The 25,400-nt window shown below is 37.5% G+C and overlaps 1 protein-coding gene and 1 long non-coding RNA gene across 6 annotated transcripts in view; one reads left to right on the top strand and one right to left on the bottom strand.

Annotated features, from left to right (window-relative positions):
- Positions 1 to 25,400, top strand: part of MYH11 (myosin heavy chain 11) — a 56,116-nt gene that overhangs the window by 19,082 nt on the left and 11,634 nt on the right. For 4 of the 5 annotated variants that reach the window (XM_031555839.1, XM_010719481.3, XM_031555842.1 and 1 more), the window contains 25 exons: positions 6,129 to 6,231; positions 7,942 to 7,962; positions 10,020 to 10,112; positions 10,871 to 10,934; positions 12,863 to 12,961; positions 13,703 to 13,846; positions 15,168 to 15,263; positions 15,631 to 15,749; positions 15,919 to 16,071; positions 16,518 to 16,691; positions 16,884 to 17,057; positions 17,542 to 17,656; positions 18,464 to 18,657; positions 18,805 to 18,926; positions 19,042 to 19,111; positions 19,251 to 19,411; positions 20,285 to 20,393; positions 21,125 to 21,256; positions 21,541 to 21,747; positions 22,144 to 22,281; positions 22,890 to 23,013; positions 23,461 to 23,632; positions 24,035 to 24,247; positions 24,671 to 24,815; positions 24,900 to 25,106. In XM_031555839.1, the coding sequence (XP_031411699.1) occupies positions 6,129 to 6,231; positions 7,942 to 7,962; positions 10,020 to 10,112; positions 10,871 to 10,934; positions 12,863 to 12,961; positions 13,703 to 13,846; positions 15,168 to 15,263; positions 15,631 to 15,749; positions 15,919 to 16,071; positions 16,518 to 16,691; positions 16,884 to 17,057; positions 17,542 to 17,656; positions 18,464 to 18,657; positions 18,805 to 18,926; positions 19,042 to 19,111; positions 19,251 to 19,411; positions 20,285 to 20,393; positions 21,125 to 21,256; positions 21,541 to 21,747; positions 22,144 to 22,281; positions 22,890 to 23,013; positions 23,461 to 23,632; positions 24,035 to 24,247; positions 24,671 to 24,815; positions 24,900 to 25,106 (3,349 nt within the window). The remainder of the gene's footprint in view (positions 1 to 6,128; positions 6,232 to 7,941; positions 7,963 to 10,019; positions 10,113 to 10,870; positions 10,935 to 12,862; positions 12,962 to 13,702; positions 13,847 to 15,167; positions 15,264 to 15,630; positions 15,750 to 15,918; positions 16,072 to 16,517; positions 16,692 to 16,883; positions 17,058 to 17,541; positions 17,657 to 18,463; positions 18,658 to 18,804; positions 18,927 to 19,041; positions 19,112 to 19,250; positions 19,412 to 20,284; positions 20,394 to 21,124; positions 21,257 to 21,540; positions 21,748 to 22,143; positions 22,282 to 22,889; positions 23,014 to 23,460; positions 23,633 to 24,034; positions 24,248 to 24,670; positions 24,816 to 24,899; positions 25,107 to 25,400) is intronic. The other variant, XM_031555840.1, reaches the window with a different exon arrangement.
- On the bottom strand, positions 4 to 13,764 carry LOC109370221. The gene is made up of 3 exons (XR_004161495.1): positions 13,681 to 13,764; positions 6,876 to 6,950; positions 4 to 131 (listed from the first exon to the last, which is right to left on the bottom strand). It is a non-coding gene; the product is annotated as an uncharacterized LOC109370221 (long non-coding RNA).

The following is a 25,400-nucleotide window of genomic DNA, read 5'->3' as shown; positions in this document are numbered from 1 at the left end:
AGTAAACTGTTATTTTGTTACATCTCAATATTACAATGTCATTCCTTATTCAGAATCAATTCAAATTCTGGTGGAACCGATATATCCTCACCTTCAAAGAGCTTGACCTGCAGTCCCAGTAGAAGATTTGCCTGTTGACAAAATAAGAAGCAATATCATTGCCATAATATGTCTTCAGTGCACAGTTCTCAGTTTAAACTGACTTTGAATTCAGAGTTTACTACAACAAGTTGGAGACTGTAGTTGTAGATTAAGAGGTCCCTTAAAGAAACTGAGAAAACTGAGGAACATGGAGAATTTTGGGTATTAACTGAACTGCTTTTCATTCCTGCCCGTCAGAAGCCTACTGTCATATTCTAAGTCCGTTGTCATTGTAAGAAATTGATCTTTTCTGTTCATGTTATTTTGGGCTGTTAGCATATTGTGTAGCTACAGCAGCCCAAGGCTTGGCAGTTCCATGTGGCACAGCCCACCTGGAAGCCTGTGTGCAAAGCCATGGAGAATTGGCTAAGTGCACACTGCACTACTTGAATCTTTCTGCAGTCTTTATGTAATTGCTTTAGGCAATAGCAAAACACCAACTAAGCCAGCCGTGTTCTGAAAGCCTTGATTGTTCTGAGTCCTGGCTTGCTGATGTTCTCTTTGAGTTCTGACCTGCCATCAGTGCCAGATGTTTTGGGGGCAATTAGTGTACCATGGGTCAGATGGCGATTTTATTGCAATAAACTTTGCTATGTTTGACATACTACTCCCCAACATTCCCTTGGTTTATCATTCCTACCAATTCTTGCAAAGCACTCAGACTGGTAGATTGGATGGGGATCTTCTATGTAACCTTCAGCTTTAATGACAACCACATTCATCTATGGCTTATCAGTTGGTTTTATTTACTTGAGTGCTATTGAAGACACTTTTGGCATAATTTGATGTTTGTTGTATTACACATCTTCCTGTTTTCCTGAAAAAAGGTCATATTCAATTCATGTAAAAACAAATAATTGTTTGCAGAAGATGGCATGCATAGTATTGTTAGCAGGATTAGACAGTGATGCTGTAGTCAGTCAGAGACTGCAAATACATGTCATAGATCCAAACTGAATTGGTTTGGGGAGGTTATCCATAAAAATGTGGCTACTGGCTGTTTTTAGAAAACAGTGCTAGTGACCACCAGCCATACAGGTACTGGTGAGTGCCAGTGCTGGCTGGAACAAATTCATCGTGTAAGAAGTAGAAATTACATACTGTACCACAGAGACTAGCATAGCTCTGGCCTCTTTCATAAACAGATTTCAGTTACATGCATGTATATCAGTCATGCAAATATGCATGAAAACCAAAACAAATCTAAAATCAATGCAGTGATGAAATAAAAAAAGACCATCACTTTCTTCCCAGGATGAAACATGTCATGGTAAAGGAGACTAATTTAAATTGTGCATTTTGTCCTTCTATTCCTGCACCTTACTTTATTATTTTATCAGTAACACTTCAAATCTTTTAATCTTGAAATATTGAGATTTATTTTATTTTCAGGAAATTTCTTTTGCAATTCAATTCCTTTTTGCTTATAAAATATCTTTTTTCCACTTCTTTCATTTCTTTTTCCATTTTTCATTTCTTTTTTTTTTCACTGCTGATGGCTACAAAATATATTGAATATGAATATTTTTTTTTCCCTTCACCTGGGAGCTGAAAACATAAAGCATTTCACACCACTAAAACATAAAATAGAGAGAATGAAATATCTTTCCCATCTGGAAAACAATCTTGTTTAGAATAGCTGTTGTGTGTTGGATTGGCATCATGACCCATAGCTTGAAAAATTCCTCTCACTGTTTTTTTAAATCAAGATTATTTAAGCTAAAATCAATATACACAGCTTTAACTACTAGTAGTTTATCCTATGTTTTGGCCTTATTTGTCTGTATGGAAACAAGAAAGTCCACTTGGCTTTCAGCTGGGCAGCTCTCAAGTACAATCAATTCACAGTATTTTATAATTATTAAAAATTCCAAGACATTATCTTTTTGCCTAAAATATAGAACAAGAACTGAAGAACTCATGGCATTGATCACCTGGGATCTTTTCTTTCAATAGGAATAGACTCAAACTTTCCAAGGCCTGGTACCTAAATTGTGAAAAATGTAGCTGTAAGGATTCATATAGAAATAGTTGGGGATGCTGCCAAGAGCTCATCTACTTTTTTTTAATGCATGCATTTAGATTGATTAGCTTCTATCAAAATGTACAGAGCAGGGTACTGTTTGCACTTAATTTGGTACAGCAACAGACAAAATTTTGGGTTGGGCAGTTACCATCCTTTACCCTCCCTTCTGGGGCAAACTCTCCAGAGACTCACTTGGCTTCATTACCTCCTCCTGCTTTCTCTCCTGATACATGTCAAGAAGCAGTCACCCAAGACATCTTCCAAATTGCAAAGTCTTGTTAGGCAAAGACTCCTCTGCAAGAGAGCTGAACTCTTTTCTTTCCCAGCACACTAAATCTCAAAGGCTGGAGCTGGCAAGCAATGCTGTCTGGCCTCTCTCCCGCATGGTTATCTTGTGTTGCTTTAGACCTGAAGTGGAGCTTGGTGCCGAACCAGCTCAGTCTTTTGGGATTTTTGTGTAAATAAACTTAGTGGGATCCGTGGGCTGGCTTCTGAGTGAGGTCTCTTTGGGGATTCAGCTGGTCTAGGACAAAGATTTTCATTATCTTTGCACATCTCATACTGCAGGATGAAGCCTGCCAAGTCCTAATGTGATTTGGAGCACCTCATTGACTGCTGTGTTCACAGAGGCTTCCCGCAGTGCCAGAGTAGCCAGATTAAGGGATGTGTGAATGGTCAATTTTTGTGGTTCATTGCTTGCTGAAACAAATGCTGGAAATAAATCCTGCTGTTACTTTTTAGATCTTTCCAAAAGTGGAATTAAGCTAAGTCTTATATCATAATATTAATATAGAAAGCTTTCAAGTTTTCAACAAGAGGTCCAGTTTTTTAGCTATTCTTTCCCCAAACATGCAGCAGTCTTAGCTACACCCCAGGTTTACCCCACACCAGTGCAGTCAGCTTCCCACTCTCACCTCGTGCTAATTTGGAAACCTATTCAAACTGAGATAATTTTCATTTAAGGTGAAAGCGATGGAGTTGTGGAGGATTGAGTAGCACTATGTAAGTGTGCTTTAAATCCATTACTGAGTTACTAAACAAAAAAGAAAAAAAAAAAGCCTGGGCAAGAAATGAAGGAGGAATAAATTTAAAATATGTCACACAATGAGAGAGCATTGCTTCATGTTTTTTTTAGCGTAGCAAGCCTATAAGCCTAGTATATCTTTTCACTCTGGGAAAACAAGGCAGTTTCTTAGGATGAAAATATGTACTATTGTTGGACTATCACAGCTGTGCAACAGTTACTGCTTTTCCTCTCTTTGTTTTTGCATTGCCCACCTGAGCTGGGTGAAAAGAAGTACATTGGCCATAAATGTGCTGCTTCTAAGCGTGCAGCAATAAGAATGATTTGAGATACTTCAGTTAAATAGATGATCTCTCTGCTCCCCAGAATGATTAGGATAGAGGTAATAGACTTTGTATAGTGCACTCCTCACTTGGAACATGATTCGAGCTACAGATTGAGGAACATAGAGAACCAGAAGATGCCCCCTGGGAGGAACCCCATTGTGTGTATGGTCCATGCTGCAATAGTGACGCTTGCAAGAATCAGGCCCTTATTTAACAGTTGAGTCATTGAGACTAAAGACAGCATGCAGATTTAGAACAGATGGGATTCTTCATACCACCTCACAATAAAACTTGTTTCTGCCATCCTAGAAACGATGGAACCTCAAGAAAGATGCTGAGGAAAAAAAGCAGTGTGCCCAGTTCTGCTGCAGCTCAATAGTTCTGGGAAAAGTTTAATTCACCTATGAAATCAACTGAGTCACATGCTCTCCTCCTCCTAGATATTTCCCCTTTTAAGCTTCTTTATGTTTAAAGGCACTGAACCTAATTCAGCTATTCCTTTTAATTAATTACTCTTCAAACACATTGGATTCTATCACTGAGATGAAGTCTAGACCTTGTCATACAGCTCTGCTGCATCCTTCAGCGTAATGTTGTTTAATGAGTACTTGTTTATCAGACTTATTTATTGTCAGGGACATTTAAGAGTAATTTGATGTGTTGAAAAATTACAAGTATTCATCAGCTATGAACACGATACTTCATTACTTGATTATTTTTTTTTATCCTTATTGCTGTGAGATCATGTCTGTTTTCCATTTCATGCTGAAACATTTCCATTTCATGTTGAAGAATTTGTTATTGTCCATTTCAAAAGGAATTTAAAAGCTCAAAAAGAATAGCTGCAAAAAATAGAAAACTGTGCAGGAGCAAAGAGTTAAGGAAAGCAAGCACAGAACAAAATGTTAAGTAACTAAAGCATTACAGTATGGTAGGATAATTACAAGTAAAATGATGCCTTATATGGTAATACTCACAGGCATTCAGGGAAAAGCCAAATGATGGGCACCATTGCCCTGGGAGAAAGGAAATGCAATTCATGTAGTGATGAACTACAAATAACCTTTAATAAAATAGAATAGTTCAAAGCCTAGAGTTTGTTTGAAGAATGCTTTTATTTTTTTCCGAAGTATCAGAGATGCAAGGTAGATTTATTTGAAAACTTTGTACACATATGTCTTCAAATCAGTGTGCTTAGTTTGGAATTGTTCCCAGAACACTTAATTTTTATCAATAAAACATGGAAATGTTTTAGCACTGAAGTCCAGGGCAGAGATGGATCCAACCTCTAAACTGTGCAAATTAACCCAGGTCTTGTGAAAAGGAACCATCTCAATTATTTCTGGTTAAAACTCTAAATGTTCCTCATCGTGATGTGCATCAGACAGAAATTGTTTCTGGCGTCCTAAGGTTTAATCAATGTCATCACAATTTAAAAGTTCTTCCCAGCATTTACTCATATTTTTTTATGTCCATTTTTCACTAGTCCCTTGGTAGGAAAAATTAACCCCTTTATTTCCTAATTAGGAAAAGAAGCACAACTGCAGTGGATCCAGCCAAACAGATTCAGTTTCAAAAGAGCTAACAAATATCTGTGGGACTTTTATATGTATTGTTCTTTTTATTTTTAAATTCATTTTAATTTAAATCCAAAGGCACAGAGGTCTGACTTCCATGTAGACTGTTTTCCTCACAGCACTAGCTTGATAGAGTCAAAAGAGCTAAATTACTTCATCCACACCCACTTTCATGCCCTTTTTGACTGCTGATATAGAACAATATAAAAATGTTCTAGTCCATATCATCCTCAGAGTCAAAAATCTAGCAGAACTGAGATGATAAAATGTGACAAAGAGGGAAGAGTAGGCTGGAAATGTTCTTACTTCTGAGTAAAGACTGCAAATCTGGGTCCTTGTTCCTGTACTTTGAAAACTAGCATTTTACTTGATGAGAAGACTTGGAAGATGCAAATAAATTTAACCATGGAAGTCCTCTGGAAGGTGGAAAGTTACCACTGCATTCCTGCTTCCCAAGAGACAGAGCACAGCCAGAATGGCAGTTCTGCTGATCAGAAATGTCCCCATATGAGATGTCCCTGCTACCCTGTTAGTAGGGATGCTTCCAGCAGTGCCAGTTCTGGTCTCATTGAATTCATGGAAAGTTTGAACATAGAGGTCATATAAGGGAGTATAATTCCCTTATTCTCCAGCATTGATGTAAGTTGCTTTAATGCCAGAATTTCCATAGAGAAAACTACTGTATTCTTGTTGATAGCTTTTCTTATTCTTGTACCACATTATAGTTAATGTTTTTTGTTCTTGTTCTTTCTGCCAGCCTCAGTTCTCATGAATGTTCAGGCACTGCCATAAAAAATGTTTTACAATTGCCTTAAATGGCCCAGTGTCCAGTCAAAACACAAATGGGACAGAGATACATCTCTGATACTGCGTTCTTTGCATGCTAAAGTCAGGTGGATTCAGAGAGACTGTATTCTGGGATATTTACAGAGCCAGGCAGATTCCAGTCTTGTTTTTATACATGACGTACATCATATGGCAGAAGGAGCTCACCAGTTACCTAGCTTTCTTTGTGTTACTTTCTTTCCCCTCAGAGGTGAATCTGGTGCTGGCAAGACAGAGAACACCAAAAAGGTCATTCAGTACCTGGCCGTTGTTGCTTCATCACATAAGGGCAAAAAGGACACCAGCATCACTGTGAGTGAGCTCTTCTGTATTCAACTCTCGTTTTTGACTATTGGGACTGTATTGAGCTTATTGCTAACAGCAATTCAACGTCTGTGGCTTGCCAAATAGTCGACATATTAAGAGTACACAATTAGGTCACAGCTCTGTGTTTATGGAAAAAAAAATCTTTTGTTTGACATCCTCTTAGGCATCAAATCAGAATGTACTTTGTTAGAAGAGAAATGTTCATAGCTTTCTATATGCATAGCACCTATTTATATCATAATGTGAAAGACTTAAATTCTGCAAGGGCTTGGGTCCTTATTCTACCCTTGGCCCCTGGAAAATAAGAAGTTTGGAAAAGCTTTTAACTAAAACATTATCCTACTGTAACACAAAAAATGTATAACAACTTTTAAACTCCTAAAGTATTGATCACTTTTGTTAGCAGGCATATTTTCTTGCAAGGTAGCAAAGAGTTCCTAAATACATCCTATTCTTTTTGCTCCTTTGACACAGAAGAATTTTGGAAGGCAGATTTTAAATAAAGTACTTTCTTCAAAATTTGTAATAACCTTACCTTAGTGATTTAAGTTCATCATTTTGCTATGAACTGTAATATTAGCTTAAGTCAATGCAGTTCTCTGAGATATTGGTGTGGCTGAAGCTCTCACCTGTCTTTGCTGTTTTCATTGATGTAACTCCAGTCCTAAGTCATTTCCAGCCCTTTTTATGCTACTCAAATACTCCTGGAAAAAAATAAATAAATAAAATAAAGAAGCAATTTACTTTTATGAAAAAAAAAGCTTAATTAAGGGAGAGATGTCAGTGTGTCCCAAGTGCAAGTCTGAGTGAAAAATAAGGAATTAGTAGCATAGTGCAAAACAAAGTAAAAATCTCACAACCACACTTGTGCTGGGTCTTGTCTGTGCTTTATGCCTACATATAGAAAACTCCAAAGCACTGCCTGGCCTCTTCCACTGTGAATAATTGTTGTACTTCAGGGAAGGGGAAGAAGTAGATGTCCCCTTGGGGCAGTACTTTCTAGAAATCTGTGATTCAAGTTGTTGGAAACAGCCCAGTATCAAAGGCATAGTTTTTCTTTGTTGAATGTTTATGAAAAAAAAACTTATTTCATCCAACTGAGTCCTTCTCAGTGGCTGGGGGAAATGAACTTGTGGTTTCAGGGCCATTCCTACTGAGTATGAAACTGTAGTTGCAGCTCACTCCTCCAGGGAATTACATGAGTCTCAGGATTAAAGTGGCTCCAAGACAGGCGTGAAGGCAAATATCCACCAGATGAAGGTTGAGAGAAAGTCTAAATTGTTCTATAATGTGTTGACAAGTAGTAATTCAGTGCCTAGGGCTACTGACACTGCAATTTCAGTCATTAAAAAAATAATCAATAGCAAAATGTCTCCAGTGCACAAGAGAAGAGCTGGGGATTCACCATAAAAATATCTGTCCCTGCTTGTTGGTCCTGGGAGACTGACCTGGGACTGAATCCAAATCCCATCCCTTTGCTTTAGGTCTTTTTTTTTTTAATTCAGTTAAAATACTCCAATACACTACTTGTATTTGTACTCTTGGTATGTCTGCAATAGATTGTTTTTCTTTGTTTTTCTGGTTTATTTGCATGGAAACTGTGTATTGGTTATTTTAATACAGGAAAAACGATAAAAATGTCTGTGTAATGGAAATGATACTGACACTTGTTTTGTACCACATTATTCAATACAGCAAGGTCCATCTTTTTCTTACGTGAGTAACTTAGACTGTTTGATGTGTGTTTAAGGCACTGAGTGTAGATCTGCATGCTATTGTTGCACCTCAAAAAATTTAAGAGAGATTTTGTTGAAATATGTTGTATGATATGATGAAAAGCAACAATAGCGCCAAATGCTCTCACAAATCAACCCTAACTGTGTCAGGCTCCATGATGAAGAATGAGGTCTGACACAGGCAGGGTCATCTCTCAAATATCACTCTCTTCTATATGTGTGTGTTTAAATTGCCATAGTTTGAATGAAATTTCCCACGATCCTGAAAGAGTCACTCAGCCTGAAATTGAGCAATGCGATTTCTGAATGAAAATATCTAAATGTTTTCCATACTTCAGGTTGAACTTTCTAGGACTGTTGTGAAATAATTCCTAAAACTCACGGTGTTGATTGATTTGTTTGGCTGCATGCTTTCCATTTGATATTGCTTTCAATTTTACATTTTCGTGTAACTGTTGAGAACTGTTCACATCTGCAAAGGTTAGCATGCTCCTAGCTTGCTGCTGTAATGTGTAACAGAGCAGTTCCCACTGCAGCGTGTGTCTGCAGGTATGTTATGGCAGTTTGTAACAGGCCCTCGTGGGCCCTCCTGCATTGTGCTGTGCCATCCAGCATATCAGTATTTTGGGAATGTAGGCAGGTTTGCTGGCATATAATGTTCGTTTGTGTGCCGGGCAATTTTTTGCATTATCCTTTTTCCCCCATTCTGATTGCTGGTTCTCAGACCAGCTATGGCAAAGTGTTGCCCCTTAATTTATTTATTATTCATTTGACAAGCTCTCTGAAAAAAAAGCTAAATTCATTGCTGACCCAAACAACTCCAGGGAGTTCAGTGGACTTTCTTCATGCCCTAGCTCTCCAAACATCTGTACTCTTGGGAAGGTCCTCGTCCTTCTGTCATTTGTAGATAAGTTTAGCCATTTGTTAAGAAACTCTTGGTTTTTTATTATATTTTTTATTATATATATTTTTATTATATTTTTATTATATTTTCTCATCATTCCCGTATAAATTACAAGAAATTCAGAAACGGCATTTAGAAGGTTACAAGTTTTGCACCCTAATTGGGAAGAAATGTCGTTTTCCAAATTGTTGCCTCTGGATTCAATTTAAATATTGACTCATTTTTATATTAGAATGATTTAAATGGTATCATGTTATATGTCAAGGACTTTTTTCTGGTGTTATTCAGCACGAGTTATTTAAAATGGGGCATGCTACTGTAAAGTAGTCCACAAATATGGTGAGAAGAAGCAAATGTGAAAGTAATTTCATAGCACAGAGCTAAATGAAAAGTTAAAAAAACCTGTCAAACCATCATAGTAAGCAAAGACTTTTAGCTTCATTGGTTTGTTTATAAATAGGAGTATTAGATGCATGCTCATTTCATTGCATGATGTGTTTCCATTAGCCATTACCAAGCACAATTAACAACATAATAAAATGTTTGTGTGTTTGCATGAGAATTCATTATCTTAGTTTGAAATAAATCAATGCACTTCCATTTTTAACCTAAATAGCCTTGCATGGATCGTTATTAATAGACTTGGTGAAATCTGCTTTGTAGCTTTGTGCTGCATTACATTAAAATGATTCTCAGCAAGTTATTCTAATTACATCGTCATTTGCTAGCAAAGGATCTCGATAAACTAACTTGGAAAAGATATGCTAGAGGTTCCTTTAAGAAAATCTCTTTAAAAATGACATTAAACTGAATATATATATATATAATTTGTCACTGAATGACCCTCTTACTAAGAAAGACCAGTCATGATGCTAAACAGATTAATAGACTTTGATCTGCCACAGGCAGCAGGGCTGGAAAAGGGTCATGCACACAGGGCAGCACTTGACTGCACAAATATATAAACACAAAGATTAAAAGGGAATGAAAACAAATCCACAAGCAGTGCAGTCTTCAACAAAAAAGTTAGAGGCTTAAATTATCTTTCTCCACATTTTTCTCCAGTGTACATGTACTGTTTTTAAATAACTAATTATGAAGTTCAGGGTTAACTGAGTCTGAATGAATTTTAGGGTGAGCTGGAAAAACAGCTTCTACAGGCAAATCCTATTCTTGAAGCCTTTGGAAATGCCAAAACTGTGAAGAATGACAACTCCTCCAGATTCGTAAGTAGGAGAAATCCATTCGGGTCTACTGTGGGGAGGTACACCATTCTTTAAATCAGTGTACAAAGAGTCGCTCTCTTACCTTCAGTACTTGTCTCTAAAAAGCTTCTCTAAACCAATCCCTTTGAATTACTGTTTAGAATTTCTCTCTGAAATAGGAATTTGGCCTTTAACAGGACTAAAAATCAATCTCAGACTTGACAGTACCATTGTTCTCTCACAATTTATCAGTCTGTGTGTGGCCTTGCAAAGTCAACTACTGTTCCAGGACGTATCATCATCCTCTAGAAATTTGAAAAGAAAATCTGTACTTCCTTTTTCTTTGCACCACTGTTGTTGAGCATGCATCTTTGGAAGGTATTCCTGTTATTTAGCAAGAGTTGTTAATGACTTAAATGAAAGACTACAAGAGAAAAAGCATCTCACATGGATTCACATTAGAGTAACAGTAGATGGGAGCTGTAACTACTTAATGCTACTTTTTGTAGGGAGTGCTGGCAGATGTTCTTTTTCCCTGCAGGCCCTTCACTCCTACCTCTGCTGACTTTCTGCAGAGGGATCTCTCAGATCTAATGCTACTCCCACATTGTCCGTTGTCAGAGTTCATTTCAGCCTGGTTGTCCTCGCAGGAAGGAATTGAGCATGTTACTCTTAAGAGGATGATGTACATGTCCCACTGAACAGCCTACATGCTAATGTTGTAAAACCCAACATAACCTAAAAGAACAGCCCAACCTAGGTCTTCTTTTCCTTCACAGGGCAAATTTATCCGCATCAACTTTGATGTGACAGGCTACATTGTGGGAGCAAACATAGAGACTTGTATCCTTTTCTGTGAACAGCACTGGAAGCTAACTAGGGTTAACAGAAGGAAGAAAGATAAACAAGCTCCACTGCATGTCTAAGAAAGGCAAATATTGCTGAGGCTGGTATAAACAAAGATGGAGGGAAGTGGTTCCATTTATGCTGGTACCAGATTCTCAGTTTGTCTTACTCTTATGCTTACATTTTCAGGTCTCTTTTCTCATCTATAGGAAAATATGCTATTCTCCACATACAGCTTCAGTAAGTGGAGGAGATTGATTTGTGTTTGAGGTTGCATGTGATCTTGAAAGCTATGCAGTCGTTTTGTTTCACATCACAGGTGCTATCCTGCATGGGTCAATCCAGTTCTCTGTCATCTACGTTTCCAAATATAAAAAGATTTGAAACTTTCCTGTTTCTCATCAGTGCTGTTAGAGAATCTTTTGGGGAAGGAGCGAGGGGGAAAAAAAAAGACTGAGAATGTGGCATTATCACTACAGTTTATCCAGGAGCTCAGAGAATGTTTCCCATTTCTCAAGCCCAGGTTTGGTATTCCTGCAAAAATTATGTCTGCTGCACAGGGATAGATGGATTCCAATAAAAAGTACGGAGAATAACCTGCTGAGGGAGAATTCCATATGATAATACAGCTTAATAGTTTATGTCTGCGGGATAAATGGTCATCTCAATAAAAGTGATATACTTTTCCCTACCCCTCTAAGAACTTGATAGTAGGAAAAATAAAAGAGACAGGAAAAGCCAAATAACATGGTGCAGCCAGAAGAGCTATCTTTGGATGCTCTGTAGTTCCTCTCCTTTTGTCAAACTGAAGGACAGTTTACCCTGAACCTGCCTTGATCTTTGCATGTTTTGTTAAATCACCATGGTCAGAAATTACTAATCTGGGAACTTGCATAACTGAAGTGAGACAAATATTTTGCTGTTGCTGATGTCCCATATGGCATCAAGCAGTAGATATTTTCAGAGAACTTGTTTGCTCTGGGAACTAAATACTGACCTGGTCATTCGAGTGACATACCTAGAGCTATATATCATTAGCTCTGATGTGGGTTTTTTCCAGGAATAAAGTACAAGTATTTCAGAGAAATTCAACTTACCCTGACTTTACTTGGCAAGTACTGATGCCTCTTCCCTGGGTTATGTTTATGAGATAGTGTATAAATGGGCATGTAGCTAAATTCCTCAGTGCTGCATTGCTCATCTTTGCAAAGAGGAGCTGCTTGCTCCAATAAATGAGGAGAAATTAACATACAGCTAAAAGAAGGACCTTATCTGTTGAATGTAACATCAAACAACAAACAGTTTAGCTTTCTGCGCTTATTTTGAGAAGTGACCCATAAAGAAAAAAAGGGCTTCATTTTTTCAGGTCTTATCTGAATTTTTATCTATAGCGTTATATCATTTAAAGTGTAAATCAGCCACTGATGTCAAAATACTTAACACTGCTGCCAACTACATTTTTAGTGTTTTAGTCATAAAAGTAGACAATAAATAAAGTTTGCTTTTATTGCTTCTATAGCTACAATACTGGCCTCAAAAAAATTATTAGGAGCCCCACCCTATGATAAAAGAATCATATTTGTGAAATTGTGAAAGTGGAGTAAATGTTGTTATGAATACCATTGTTATATGTTTAACTTTAGAAGCATGTATGACTATTGCAGAGCTTACTATCATGATTACCAGCTTTTATCATATAGTAAGAGGTAGGAAATTAATCTACTCCTTATGGTGATAATTAAACCAGTACTATGATCTCAACACAAAATTAGAACCAAATTCATGTTAGATAAGCTCATGGCAAAAAAATTTAAGCAGTGCTATTAATGGTTCTGAGACTGAAGGCACAATTATGGAAGGACTGGAATATGTTTGTTTGTTTGTTTGTTTGTTTGTTTGTTTGCTTTAACATACTTGACAAACAGATTTGCTTGAAAAATCCCGTGCTATTCGTCAGGCTAAAGATGAGCGAACATTTCATATCTTTTACTATTTGATTGCTGGAGCTTCTGAACAAATGAGAAGTAAGTTACTTGCTAATGATTCTTACATCTCATTGAACAGCATGAAGAATTGCTTTCCTATGTGATTTAACTTAATATCTTAAGTGAACTGTAAAAAAGTTTCAACTTGTTGTCTGTTTAAGCCAGCTGGTTTGCAGTTTATTGTTATTTTTCAATTGACAGGAGATATAAACTCATTCATCTTGAATGATATCAAGATGAACAAGGAGGAGTTGTGTATTATTTTTTACACACACACACACACACACAGACACACACACAAAAAAACAGGGGTTCCGAATATAATTACTGGCTAACAGTTTCGCAATCAAGAGAATATTTTTCTTATAGCTCATGTTTACACTGTGAAATTTATAGTTTCATAACATTGTGGTGAAAAGTGTAAGTGGATGAAAAAAAATAGGAATTCAATATAACATCAATTGGAACATCGTGGCTTAAATATATCATCTTTCCCTACACGACTGACTGAAAGAATGTATAAAGCAATAGACAACTTTACATTTTCCCTAATATTTATGCTAAGAATCTGTTGCTGGCCATTGTATGGAACTTAAGAGCTTTTTGGTTTGGACCCCTTTTATTGTTACCTGGTTCCATTCTTATTATTATTCAGTCTGAATGTGCAGATCTAGTGGGCCAAGAAGAGAGAGAGAATTTTGACTAGGTTACATACAGAAGTAAATGTAATATTTATGTCATTAAGCTGACACACTTACACTTTTCTTCTTTGTCTTTTAGATGATCTGCTGCTGGAAGGCTTCAACAACTATACCTTTCTATCTAATGGTCACGTTCCTATTCCTGCTCAACAAGATGATGAGATGTTCCAGGAGACCTTGGAAGCCATGAGAATTATGGGCTTTACTGAGGAGGAACAGACATGTAAGAACTGTTAGCACGACTGTATTCTGCAAGTAATAATATATACAGATCCAAATGCACTGCAACTCATTCTGTCCAGAATGACCACTTTGCAAAATAAGCATACGAATGTAGAATCTTACTTCACAAAATTTTTAAATGAGTCAAACAGGCTCAAATTCTGTGATTCTCTGAAATAACTCATACTTTTGTCCACTGTTCCAGAGAAAGGGAAAATAGACAAACAACTAAGCTACCTTGAAAATGTGGGCCTGCCACAGGCATCAAACTAACCACCATTTACCCCTCACAGTTCCGGGGAGAGTGTAGGGTTTTGTCTGGTGCTCACCAGCATCCATGGGAATGGCTGCAGCCGCCATGCCTCAAGTGACACCTGGTGGCAGAAACTGTGTCACATCGTCACTCGAGCCTTCGAGCAGCTTTGCCAGCCAGAGCTGATTTCTGTTACCTTTCCTGTCTGCATCAGTGCCCGAGGGTGCTAAGACAAAAATGCTTTGCCTTGCAGGACAGTAGTACAAATCTGTCTTGGTAAAGTTAGATTATGGTATGGACAAAAACTGCTTCGTTCTACAGCCAGGACGCGTGTACTGGTGTTGATAGCAGCACTATCCATGACATCAAAAGGAGTTGTATTGCTGTCTGAACCCCTTTCATTTCATGATTTAAAATACAAGCCCATTAGGACAGTATTATTCTCCTGTATGAGTCTACCAAATGAACAAATGACCTCCCTACATTAATATGATCTCATCTGTAGCACAGCCGCAGATTTTACTACCTGAGGTAAAAAGGCATGAAATTTATCTACATTTTAATAGTCAAATGTTAATCAATTACTGTTTTGTACTTGCACAAATCCTGTGAATATTTGTACACTATTTATTTGCGTGAATGAACAGCCACATGTTCCTGCACAGCCAGAGCTTTGGAATTGTCATCTGTTCTTAAAGCTGTTGGTAACTCATAGATATGTTTGATTTTAAAGACAGAGATACAGATTCTCAAATGACCAAGCTTAGGCCATTCTGAGTGGGAGATGAATCCCCAGGATTTGGAGGTGTACCTGGGGACGCAGCACATTTTGCAGATGCTGGTGTTCCCTTAGTGGCCCATTTACTCAATTGCATTGATTATTTGAGCTGCTCTTTTGCAAGCTCTCAAACTAATGCAGCTTATAGCTGTCTTCTATAGCAAATCTAGATCTTTCCATGGAAGTATAGACTACCAAAGGCTATGCAATGAACTTTCATTATTACAGAGAGTAAAGTTTTCAAAACGTGTCCATTCCATTCCTCATTTATACTGTCTGCTTATCTTACAGCTATATTGAGGGTTGTTTCGTCTGTCCTACAGCTGGGCAATATTGTCTTCAAGAAGGAGAGAAACACCGATCAAGCTTCTATGCCTGACAATACTGGTATGATTTGTCACTTTAAAAAGTTAGTTAACATTAAGAAAGTAATAAAATAGCAGCTGAGAAAGCACTCTTTATCAAGATTTTAAACTGTCAATGTGTATATGCTTCACAGGTCTTAAAAGATATGCCGTACTTAGAATCAGTTCAATATTCATTGCCTTTTTTGGTAATCTTGAATCCATAAATTGATCATCAGTGAATTCCTTGGTTGTATCACGAATAATACTTTTATAGCAAGTTTTTTTTCTTGCATGTATAACAGAGGAGCTTTCAAGGAAGATAAACTACATTACATAATTGTTGATTTGCTTATATTCACACTAAGAGAAAATTCAATCTGAAATATAATATCACTTTTTTATTCTAGCTGCTCAAAAAGTCTGTCACCTGATGGGGATTAATGTGACTGATTTCACAAGATCTATTCTAACCCCAAGGATCAAAGTAGGACGAGATGTTGTTCAGAAAGCTCAGACCAAAGAGCAGGTACCTACTTGCAGTCTGTTCTGCTCTCCTGGAGTTATTTTCCCTTTCTTCTTTTCGTTCTTAAATCACACCTAGAGGGAATCTGTTTTCTTTCTCTCTTTGCGTTATCCTTACTTAAATTAGCAGTTAATTGGATTTCTTCTTTCACTTAGAATTTTCTTTCTTTCAGGCTGACTTTGCCATAGAGGCTTTGGCCAAAGCAAAATTTGAACGTCTTTTCCGTTGGATTCTAACTCGTGTAAACAAAGCTCTTGATAAAACTAAACGACAAGGAGCTTCTTTCTTGGGGATCCTTGATATTGCTGGATTTGAGATTTTTGAGGTATGTGCTGTGGGACAGAGTGGTTAAACTCCTTGTTGTCGTCATGCTGTAGTTTGGAATGCAAGATAACAAATATCTAAATTCAGAGCCACATAAACAATTTGATTCTCTCAAGCTGGATAGCAGCTCGTGGCCAAGACAACCCACAGGACTATTCTGCTTGGAAGGGCTGGGAACTGGCAGCATCACTGCTGGGCTTCTGGGGGACTCTGTGTTTAGAATCAAGTTCTGGTCTTTATGGTTTATTGGACAGGTCCCAGTTTTGAGATTTACTACATGCGATCTTACTGTAAGCAAGAAAGCCTTAAATTAGAAAAATATGGATCCTTTGAATTACAGTAATCTTTAAAAAAACAGAATATAGAAATTTTTATCTTGACATTTACGTTGCCTCTTTCAGGTGTCTTTCTAACATCAGAAATTCAATTCTTTTGTCCTTTTCACAGATCAATTCCTTTGAGCAGCTGTGCATCAATTACACTAATGAGAAACTTCAGCAGCTTTTCAACCATACAATGTTTATATTGGAGCAAGAGGAATATCAACGTGAGGGCATTGAATGGAATTTCATTGACTTTGGCCTTGACCTGCAACCTTGCATTGAGCTAATTGAAAGACCGGTAAGTTTATGTCTGTATGGATGGGATACTCTGTAGGTTTCATCAAGGTCCATTATGTATCAATATGAGAAGCATTTAAGATATTTTAGATTGTTGTTGCTTGGGAGGATTAATAACAAAGCAAAAAGAAGGTGATGTTCTTTCTTTGTCTCCGGCTTTGATTATACTGATCTGGTATTGCTCATGTTGCAGACCAACCCCCCAGGTGTCCTAGCTCTGCTGGATGAGGAGTGCTGGTTCCCCAAAGCTACTGACACTTCCTTTGTGGAGAAACTAATTCAAGAACAAGGCAACCATCCCAAATTCCAGAAGTCCAAACAACTCAAGGATAAAACTGAGTTCTGCATACTGCACTATGCAGGAAAGGTATGAGAGAGACTGAGCCACATTGACTTACAGAACTTTGTTTCTTTTTTACTGTTTGACTATTTGAATCAATCTTGTTCTCCTATTGATAGGGATGGCTTTAGTTATATAAAGTATATATTAAGGGCTTCAATTACAAAAGGTGGGGATTAAGATTCGCACAACATTCATGGTTGTGCTAAGCTCACATGAAAACAAAAATAACCAGCACTGTGGTTTTGAATACCCAAGTAACTTGGATTTTTCTCTAGCAAACAGATTTTTAAAGGCATAGTGATTCCTCTGCCATGGGTATGTCTGCAAAAAAAATCTCTTTAGATGGAAGTACATGCAAGAACAAATATTCAACTCAGCTCTCAACTGTAGAAAGCTTTTCAAATCTTACTATTTTTTAAATTATTTTATGTTAGAACAGTGCCCTGTGTTCTTGGCTGTGCCAAGTTTGTGGCAAAACAGGTTTTTGACCCAGCATTGTTTTCTGTAGGTTTCCTACAATGCGAGTGCCTGGCTGACAAAGAACATGGATCCACTAAACGACAATGTGACTTCTCTGCTAAACCAGTCTTCAGACAAATTTGTGGCAGATCTTTGGAAAGATGGTATGAATCACAATTCTAAACCATTAAATGTAGTTTAAAGGGAGAAATTTGTACTAGAACTGTTCTGTCAACTCTCCCTTATTAGTGGGAAACAAGCGTGAATAAGAGTGGAAGAATTGATCTAAGAGACAAGAGTACTCTTTTCTAAATAGTTATGAAAAGCATATTAGATAGCTAAATACTACCAAAATAATTTCCTTACTTAATATTATTCAGCAACGCAATAAAAAATATTCATTAAGCTAGTATAATGTTATGGAATATATCAGACAGCTCATTTAATACACTGTCACTGCTGTTACGAAAGACTGTGCAGTCCTTAACATGTTCTTCCTCTCCCAAAAATTCTACTACAATTCTCTTCAGCAAAGTTTTATCTCAAATAAACTCAACCAGAAGAATATCTGTATGTATAGAAAACACTGCATTTGTTTAAAAATTTTCCATGGATCTTTAAGATGCATACCATACTATACACATTTAATGGTTGTCACACATTGTGACACAACCTACTAGTAGGGACACTTTGCAGGTCTGTCCTTTGTAGAGCAGCCATAAAACACGTGCTGTGCATTCAATTGTTCCATTCTTCCACTAGTTAACAAAAACCCTTATTTCTGAGTTAGACAGAAGTAGACTATTTACCCAGAAATATTTTCTAATGCTTTCATTAGCATGCTTTAATTGTATCAAAAGCTTTAGGTCCTCTTTTGGAAGGTGCACTTTAGCAATGACAGTGAAAAGTGTAAGGTGAGGTGAAGACAATTTATATAAGCATTCCCACTCACATGTTCTTTTATATTGCAGTGGATCGTATTGTTGGTCTAGACCAGATGGCCAAGATGACTGAAAGTTCACTGCCTAGCTCTTCAAAAACCAAAAAAGGCATGTTCCGTACTGTGGGCCAACTCTATAAGGAGCAGCTGACTAAACTGATGACCACCCTAAGGAATACCAATCCCAACTTTGTCCGCTGCATCATTCCAAATCATGAAAAAAGGGTAAATATCAAATGATCAATTTTCAGACTCTTGGCACACTATTAGTGCACACTGCAGAACTGAAAGATGTCTTCAAACGTAGATATTTGCTAGTAACATCTTTGCAAATTTCTACTGTGCTAAAAATACTTTTTGTTTCCTCTTCAGGCTGGCAAACTTGATGCCCATTTAGTGCTGGAGCAGTTGCGCTGCAATGGTGTCTTGGAAGGTATTCGTATCTGCCGGCAAGGGTTCCCCAACAGAATTGTCTTCCAGGAATTCCGTCAGCGGTAGGAATCCCTTGCTCAGTCCTAACGTAGGGCTTAAAAGGGCTTGTATACATGTTTGCCTGTACAAAATAATCTGACATTTTTCCACCTCTCTAACATCTGTGTCTTCTGGCAGATATGAAATTCTTGCTGCAAATGCTATTCCTAAAGGATTCATGGATGGGAAGCAGGCTTGCATACTGATGGTAAGGAAAACAACTTTGATCCTATTGATAATCAGATCTACATCTCTTATATAAAAACTGTTGGGAATGAAAAGAATGATAATTTTTAATACTCTAAACTTCAGCACTGGAATTAACAATTATCCCTGTTTTCCTCCAGATCAAAGCACTGGAACTTGATCCCAACTTGTACAGAATTGGACAGAGTAAAATCTTCTTCAGAACTGGTGTTCTGGCACACCTGGAAGAAGAGAGAGACCTGAAGATCACGGATGTCATTATTGCCTTCCAGGCTCAGTGCCGAGGCTACCTGGCCAGAAAGTAAGAATATGTACTAATAAAAAAATATATATCTTTGGCAGTGGGTTATCTACAGTAGCCTTTAGTTCTCTGGATAACAAACTGAAAATATTCAGACATTTTATTATTAGCTATTTTTGCTAGTATGGCTTTAGAATTCAACTTGTGTTTCAGTGTTTACCTAAAAGAACTCACTTCTTGCCCAGAAGTAGGTTACTAGTATAGTTACAGAGAAGCAATTACATTGTGAGGAATCTCCATACAGGAAGTATTCTAGGCAACAACCCATCATTTAAACACATTTCTACTAGTAGGACAAGGTGCATTATAGCCTACAAATGGAATCTTTTGCACTATTACAATACAAATAGCAGTACCACTGGCATTTGTAAAACAAAACATCATTTCTTACACAGTTAGAGCATGAAGCACTGGAGTCACTTGGCACAATCTCAGTTAATACACATCACCAAACTATTAACAGCAATTACCTTTTTCTGCACACTACCAAGGCTTTCAAAATTGATGATCAAATAAATTTAAACATAATAGGTTTCAAGATAACCGATGTGTGCTCTCAATGCCCATATACTTCATATCCACAACTATTGGCACAAACCAGAAAGTATGCATATCTACTGAGCACAAACAGAAACAAACAAACCAAAAAAACCCAAAGACTAAATAAAATACTAGAAATCTAAACAGAGCTATCACTTTTTCTTGAGAAAGCAGAGGTACTGTTTAAGTGACAAAAGAACTTGTGCAGATTTCTCAAATCACCAGATTTCTCAAATCAGCAGAGTCTTATGCCATGGCTTCTTTGCTTAATATGTTTGTCTTACAATTTGTATTCTCAGACTAAACAAATTTGCTTTGTGTTTCTTATCACAGGGCCTTTGCCAAGAGACAGCAACAGCTGACTGCAATGAAGGTTATCCAAAGAAACTGTGCTGCTTACCTGAAGCTGAGGAACTGGCAATGGTGGAGACTGTTCACCAAAGTGAGTAATTGCTGTCTGTGAATCTCAGCTTTACAAAAGTAATGGACTGCACAAGATAACAAGTCATGTCAGGCACCCTTCCTGCTCAGTTCATCACAGATGACAGCAAGAGCTTCACAGAAGTTTGGATTAAAAGATACACTGGATATTCTTATAACACTATTAACTTTAAAGTTAGTTTTATCTTGGGATGAAAAACTAATTAAGCAGAGATCTATGTAAGATTTAGTATGCCTATTTTAGTTGTCAAAATGAAATAATTTCACACAAGTTGATAATTAGAACAAAAACCAGAATTTTGTGAAACGTGCAGTAATGTATCTATGTGGACTCAGGAGCTCCCTAACTTCCTACTAGCCACTCAAACAACTTAAGTGTTTTCCCAGTGGAGAGGCTTGGTTGTTTTCCTTTTTCCTTCTTCAAGAATGGCTTTCTATGCAGCAGTTATAGCCTCTGTACATTCTCTGTGCACAAAACCAGCCTTCTAGTCTTTCAGCAAGTGATACTATTGGAGGTACAAGACTTTAAGAATTAATGCAGAAATGGTTATGAATACTGCCAGGGCTTGCTGGTTTAAAGATGTTTACACTAAGTGTGGTAGAGGTTATTTGCCCGCTACATGAACGGCAGCAGGTAGTGCTACCACCAGCACCCGTCATCCTGACATCATTAAGTGCTGTATTCAGTAAAATAAGTTGCTGGTATGATTCTTAATTTTCTTTTGTTTTCAGGTGAAACCACTGCTACAAGTCACCCGCCAAGAGGAAGAAATGCAGGCCAAGGATGAAGAATTGCAAAGAACTAAGGAAAGACAACAGAAAGCAGAGGCTGAACTGAAGGAGCTGGAGCAGAAACACACCCAGGTGACTGACAGATCTAAGCCTCTCCGAAATATTAGCCAATCTCTTACCATTTCCAGAAGCTATTAGGATAAAGAGGTCTGTTTTCTTTGTACTTACAATTGTATTCATAGCAATGGTCCAGAACAAAAGTTCAGAGCAAACTCTCAGTAACTTCTGCAGAAGCCTAGTATCTGCAGAAAGATTTGTGGTACAGCTACCTATGTGTATATTATGGCTTGTAGAAACACACTGTGGGGACAACTTGCAGTCTAAATTTTAACTGCCTATACATTTTATCTCCACAGCTTTGTGAAGAGAAGAACCTCCTTCAGGAGAAACTTCAGGCAGAAACTGAACTGTATGCTGAAGCTGAAGAGATGAGAGTCCGTTTAGCTGCGAAAAAGCAAGAGCTGGAAGAGATTCTGCATGAGATGGAGGCCAGAATTGAGGAAGAGGAGGAACGCAGCCAACAGTTGCAGGCAGAAAAGAAAAAGATGCAACAACAAATGCTGGTAAGGAAGCATAAGCAACAAACAGACACAGTAACTTGTGTCTCAGAGAACAGCAGGAGATAGGACCTGAGGTTTGCCAATGAAAGACCTTGCTATGCAACCCTTAGTAGAATGTGTTTAATGCCACTGAAGTAGTAGCAAACAGATTTATGCTCTTTTGTCCAGAATTCTTTATACATCATCTTCCCCTACCCCAATTTTAAATTATTTTCTGTAAAAAAAAAACCTGTTTCAGTAAATCTTTCTAAGTCAAGAAGTATCACAGATAGTCTACTTCTTAGTAAAAGCAACCAACTCTATAGCATACTCCCACATAGACTGACAAACATCATGCATTTCCTGTAATTTAAATTGTATTTTATTTCGAGAATTCATGATTTCTTTTTCCCTTTAAAGGACCTGGAGGAACAGCTGGAAGAAGAAGAAGCTGCGAGACAGAAACTACAACTTGAAAAAGTTACAGCAGATGGCAAGATAAAGAAAATGGAAGATGATATTCTTATAATGGAAGATCAGAATAACAAGCTAACAAAGGTAAGCATTGTGGGCCCATTTTCTTACTTTGCGAAAATAGTCCAGGATGAGAGAAAAATCTCTTTAGTTAGAAAAGGAAAAGGTATGCTTCTGATTATTGAGTTTCATGTGTAAACATTCACCAGACCAGCAGGCCAGCCTGTAATGAGTAAGTTTCTAATAATTTTCCCATGCTTTCTTGAATAATTCAGAATTGTGAAAAATACTAGTATTGAGATCCTCTGTGGTGACAGTATCTTAAAGAAAATCCTTGCAGTAGTCAAGCACAGTCACTGGAATGAAATGTTTGGTTGAAAAGTTAAGACCTGATGATTAAAATTGGAAGTAAACATGTATTCAAGTACTTCTTGAAGGGGATACTCCTCTGAACTATGCTCTTCACTTACCAGACAAAGTGAGTGTAAGATTCTAACAACAGCTGATTAGAGAACATGGAAAATTTCAGTACTGCTTTCCAGCCCCTCTGTACTCAACAAATTGAAACATACTGCTACAATCTCAGAGCATCCAAAAACAGTATACTGGACATTTTTTATTTGGTATAGAGATGCTTCATGATGACTGATGACAGACACTTCTGTTAACAAAACTATTTTACTCTTCTTCAGGAAAGAAAACTGCTTGAAGAAAGAGTAAGTGACCTAACAACAAATCTTGCAGAAGAGGAAGAAAAAGCCAAAAATCTTACAAAGCTGAAGAACAAACATGAATCTATGATTTCAGAACTGGAAGGTAATATGAACAAAGATGCTTTATGTAAGATATTTGCTTTGGTACATATAAAAAATAAAAACAAAACCCTAAAGAGAATCTAGAACAAACCTCTAAAAACTATGTGTTATCCACTTTCATATGCTGAAACCATTTTGTGAATGACAATCACTGAAACCCCAAGATGCATAAACTGTAGATAGCTTTTCTTTACACGTATAAAGAGTAGAGGAGTGGAATTTGGGGGAAAAAAAAGTGTTTCTGGAGAAAGAGAAATATATATATATATATAGTGGCTGGAAATAAGTGATGATAGCAAGGTATTGCATGTTTCTTTAGAAAGACAGTAACTTGCACTTAAATATATAGCCTCCCTGAAGACCAGAACATTTTTGCATCCAAGTTCAAGATCAGATGAAAGCTCCTTGCACTAGCCCACTCTCATGACCCAAATCTTTGCTTTTTCAGTGCGACTGAAAAAGGAAGAGAAGACCAGACAAGAACTGGAGAAAACAAAGAGGAAGTTAGAAGGAGAGTCAAGTGATCTGCATGAGCAAATTGCAGAGCTCCAGGCACAAATTGCTGAGCTGAAGGCACAACTAGCCAAAAAGGAGGAAGAGCTGCAGGCTGCTCTAGCCAGGTATTTGCTCCTGAATCTACATTCAAGTTAAAAATCCCAGGCTGAAACATATATCTCTTTCCTTTCCAGACACCGAGTACATCCTGCCTGACTTTCTGCTCAAGATATTTACACTATTGTTTTTTCATAAACAACTTAACCTTATGCCCAGACAGCAATGAAAACACTTCTTCCCAAAGGCATTGGTAATACTACCATGTAAAGAATAAAAAGTAGCAACACAGTTGATAGGCAAAAAGCATAAACCACAATTCCTACTGAAGCGATCATATACAACTAAGTATTTCCAGTTTATTAAGATTAAAATCACACCTTGAACATAAACCTTTAATCTCTGCATACTGATGTCCTGAAAATGAAATGATACTTTTTAATATAGAAAATGAAATACTTTCTTTTCAGGCTTGAAGATGAAACTAGTCAGAAGAACAATGCTCTCAAGAAGATCCGAGAATTGGAATCTCACATCTCTGATCTCCAGGAAGACTTGGAATCTGAGAAAGCTGCAAGAAACAAAGCAGAAAAACAAAAGAGAGACCTAGGTGAAGAGCTGGAGGCTCTTAAGACAGAGCTTGAAGATACTTTGGATACCACAGCAACCCAGCAAGAGCTCAGGTATGAAGACTTTGCCCACAGATGGAACAATTCTAGACTCTCATAGTGATAGTCTCCAACATATAGACAATCTAATTCAGGTTACCTAGATTATTTTTTTTTCCTGGAGCTAGGTATCTAATTTTCTGTCTTAGGCGCCTTAATAATTCAGTCTTGTACTTAAGAGTCTAAACTCTTTCCCGCTGATGTTTCACGCTTCAGGGAATCCATTTCTGTTAACTGATCTCAGTACAACTTCTTCTGATCTTGTCTGTCATATGTCCTGTGAAAACTACCTCACAGAATTTCTTTAAGTTCATTTTTGCATTATCTCTCAACATGAATTGTAACTAGACTGACTTTACAACTATGTTGGAGTGCCATTTTACCAGTGACTGGAACGCTCCTATGTGCTCCTCTCCATTTATGCACGTCTTCTTGCAGAGCAAAGCGTGAACAAGAGGTCACTGTGCTGAAGAGGGCTCTAGAGGAGGAAACTCGAACCCATGAAGCCCAAGTCCAGGAGATGAGACAAAAGCACACTCAAGCTGTGGAAGAACTAACAGAGCAGCTGGAGCAATTTAAACGGGTAAATAGCAATCCATCCTACTGATAACCACCCACTCAATAATATAAATTCCTTTTACAGAAAACTCTTTCTTCGTGTTTGTAGGCTAAAGCAAACTTGGATAAGACCAAACAGACACTTGAGAAAGATAATGCTGATCTAGCTAATGAAGTCAGGAGCCTGAGTCAAGCCAAACAAGATGTAGAGCACAAAAAGAAGAAGCTGGAAGTACAGCTGCAAGATTTACAGTCTAAATACACTGATGGAGAGCGTGTTCGGACAGAACTCAATGAAAAAGTTCACAAACTACAGGTAAAAGGGGGGTTCGAGCTTTTACTATGACATCTTGGACTTGTGTAGACCAGTTAGACTAATTTCATCTGGAAATACATCTGGAGGAATCCTTGCCTTATTGACTTCAGTTGGGACACTTTTTTTCTTTTGGGTGGGGTTCAATTGTAAGGCTCCTATTTCAGTTATCACACCATTAAACAATTACAACTCATGGAAGTGAGAGTTCTTAGTCTTAGGATTCCCTGTGTTGTGTAATGCCACCACTGTTTCAGTGACAGTGCTGCATATTTTACAAAGATCCAGTTTGTTTAC

This window comes from Meleagris gallopavo, chromosome 16, assembly GCF_000146605.3.
Source record: "Meleagris gallopavo isolate NT-WF06-2002-E0010 breed Aviagen turkey brand Nicholas breeding stock chromosome 16, Turkey_5.1, whole genome shotgun sequence".
NCBI lineage: Eukaryota > Metazoa > Chordata > Aves > Galliformes > Phasianidae > Meleagris > Meleagris gallopavo.
Note: the sequence above shows the minus strand (reverse complement) of the source record. Positions and strands in the feature narration are given on the sequence as shown.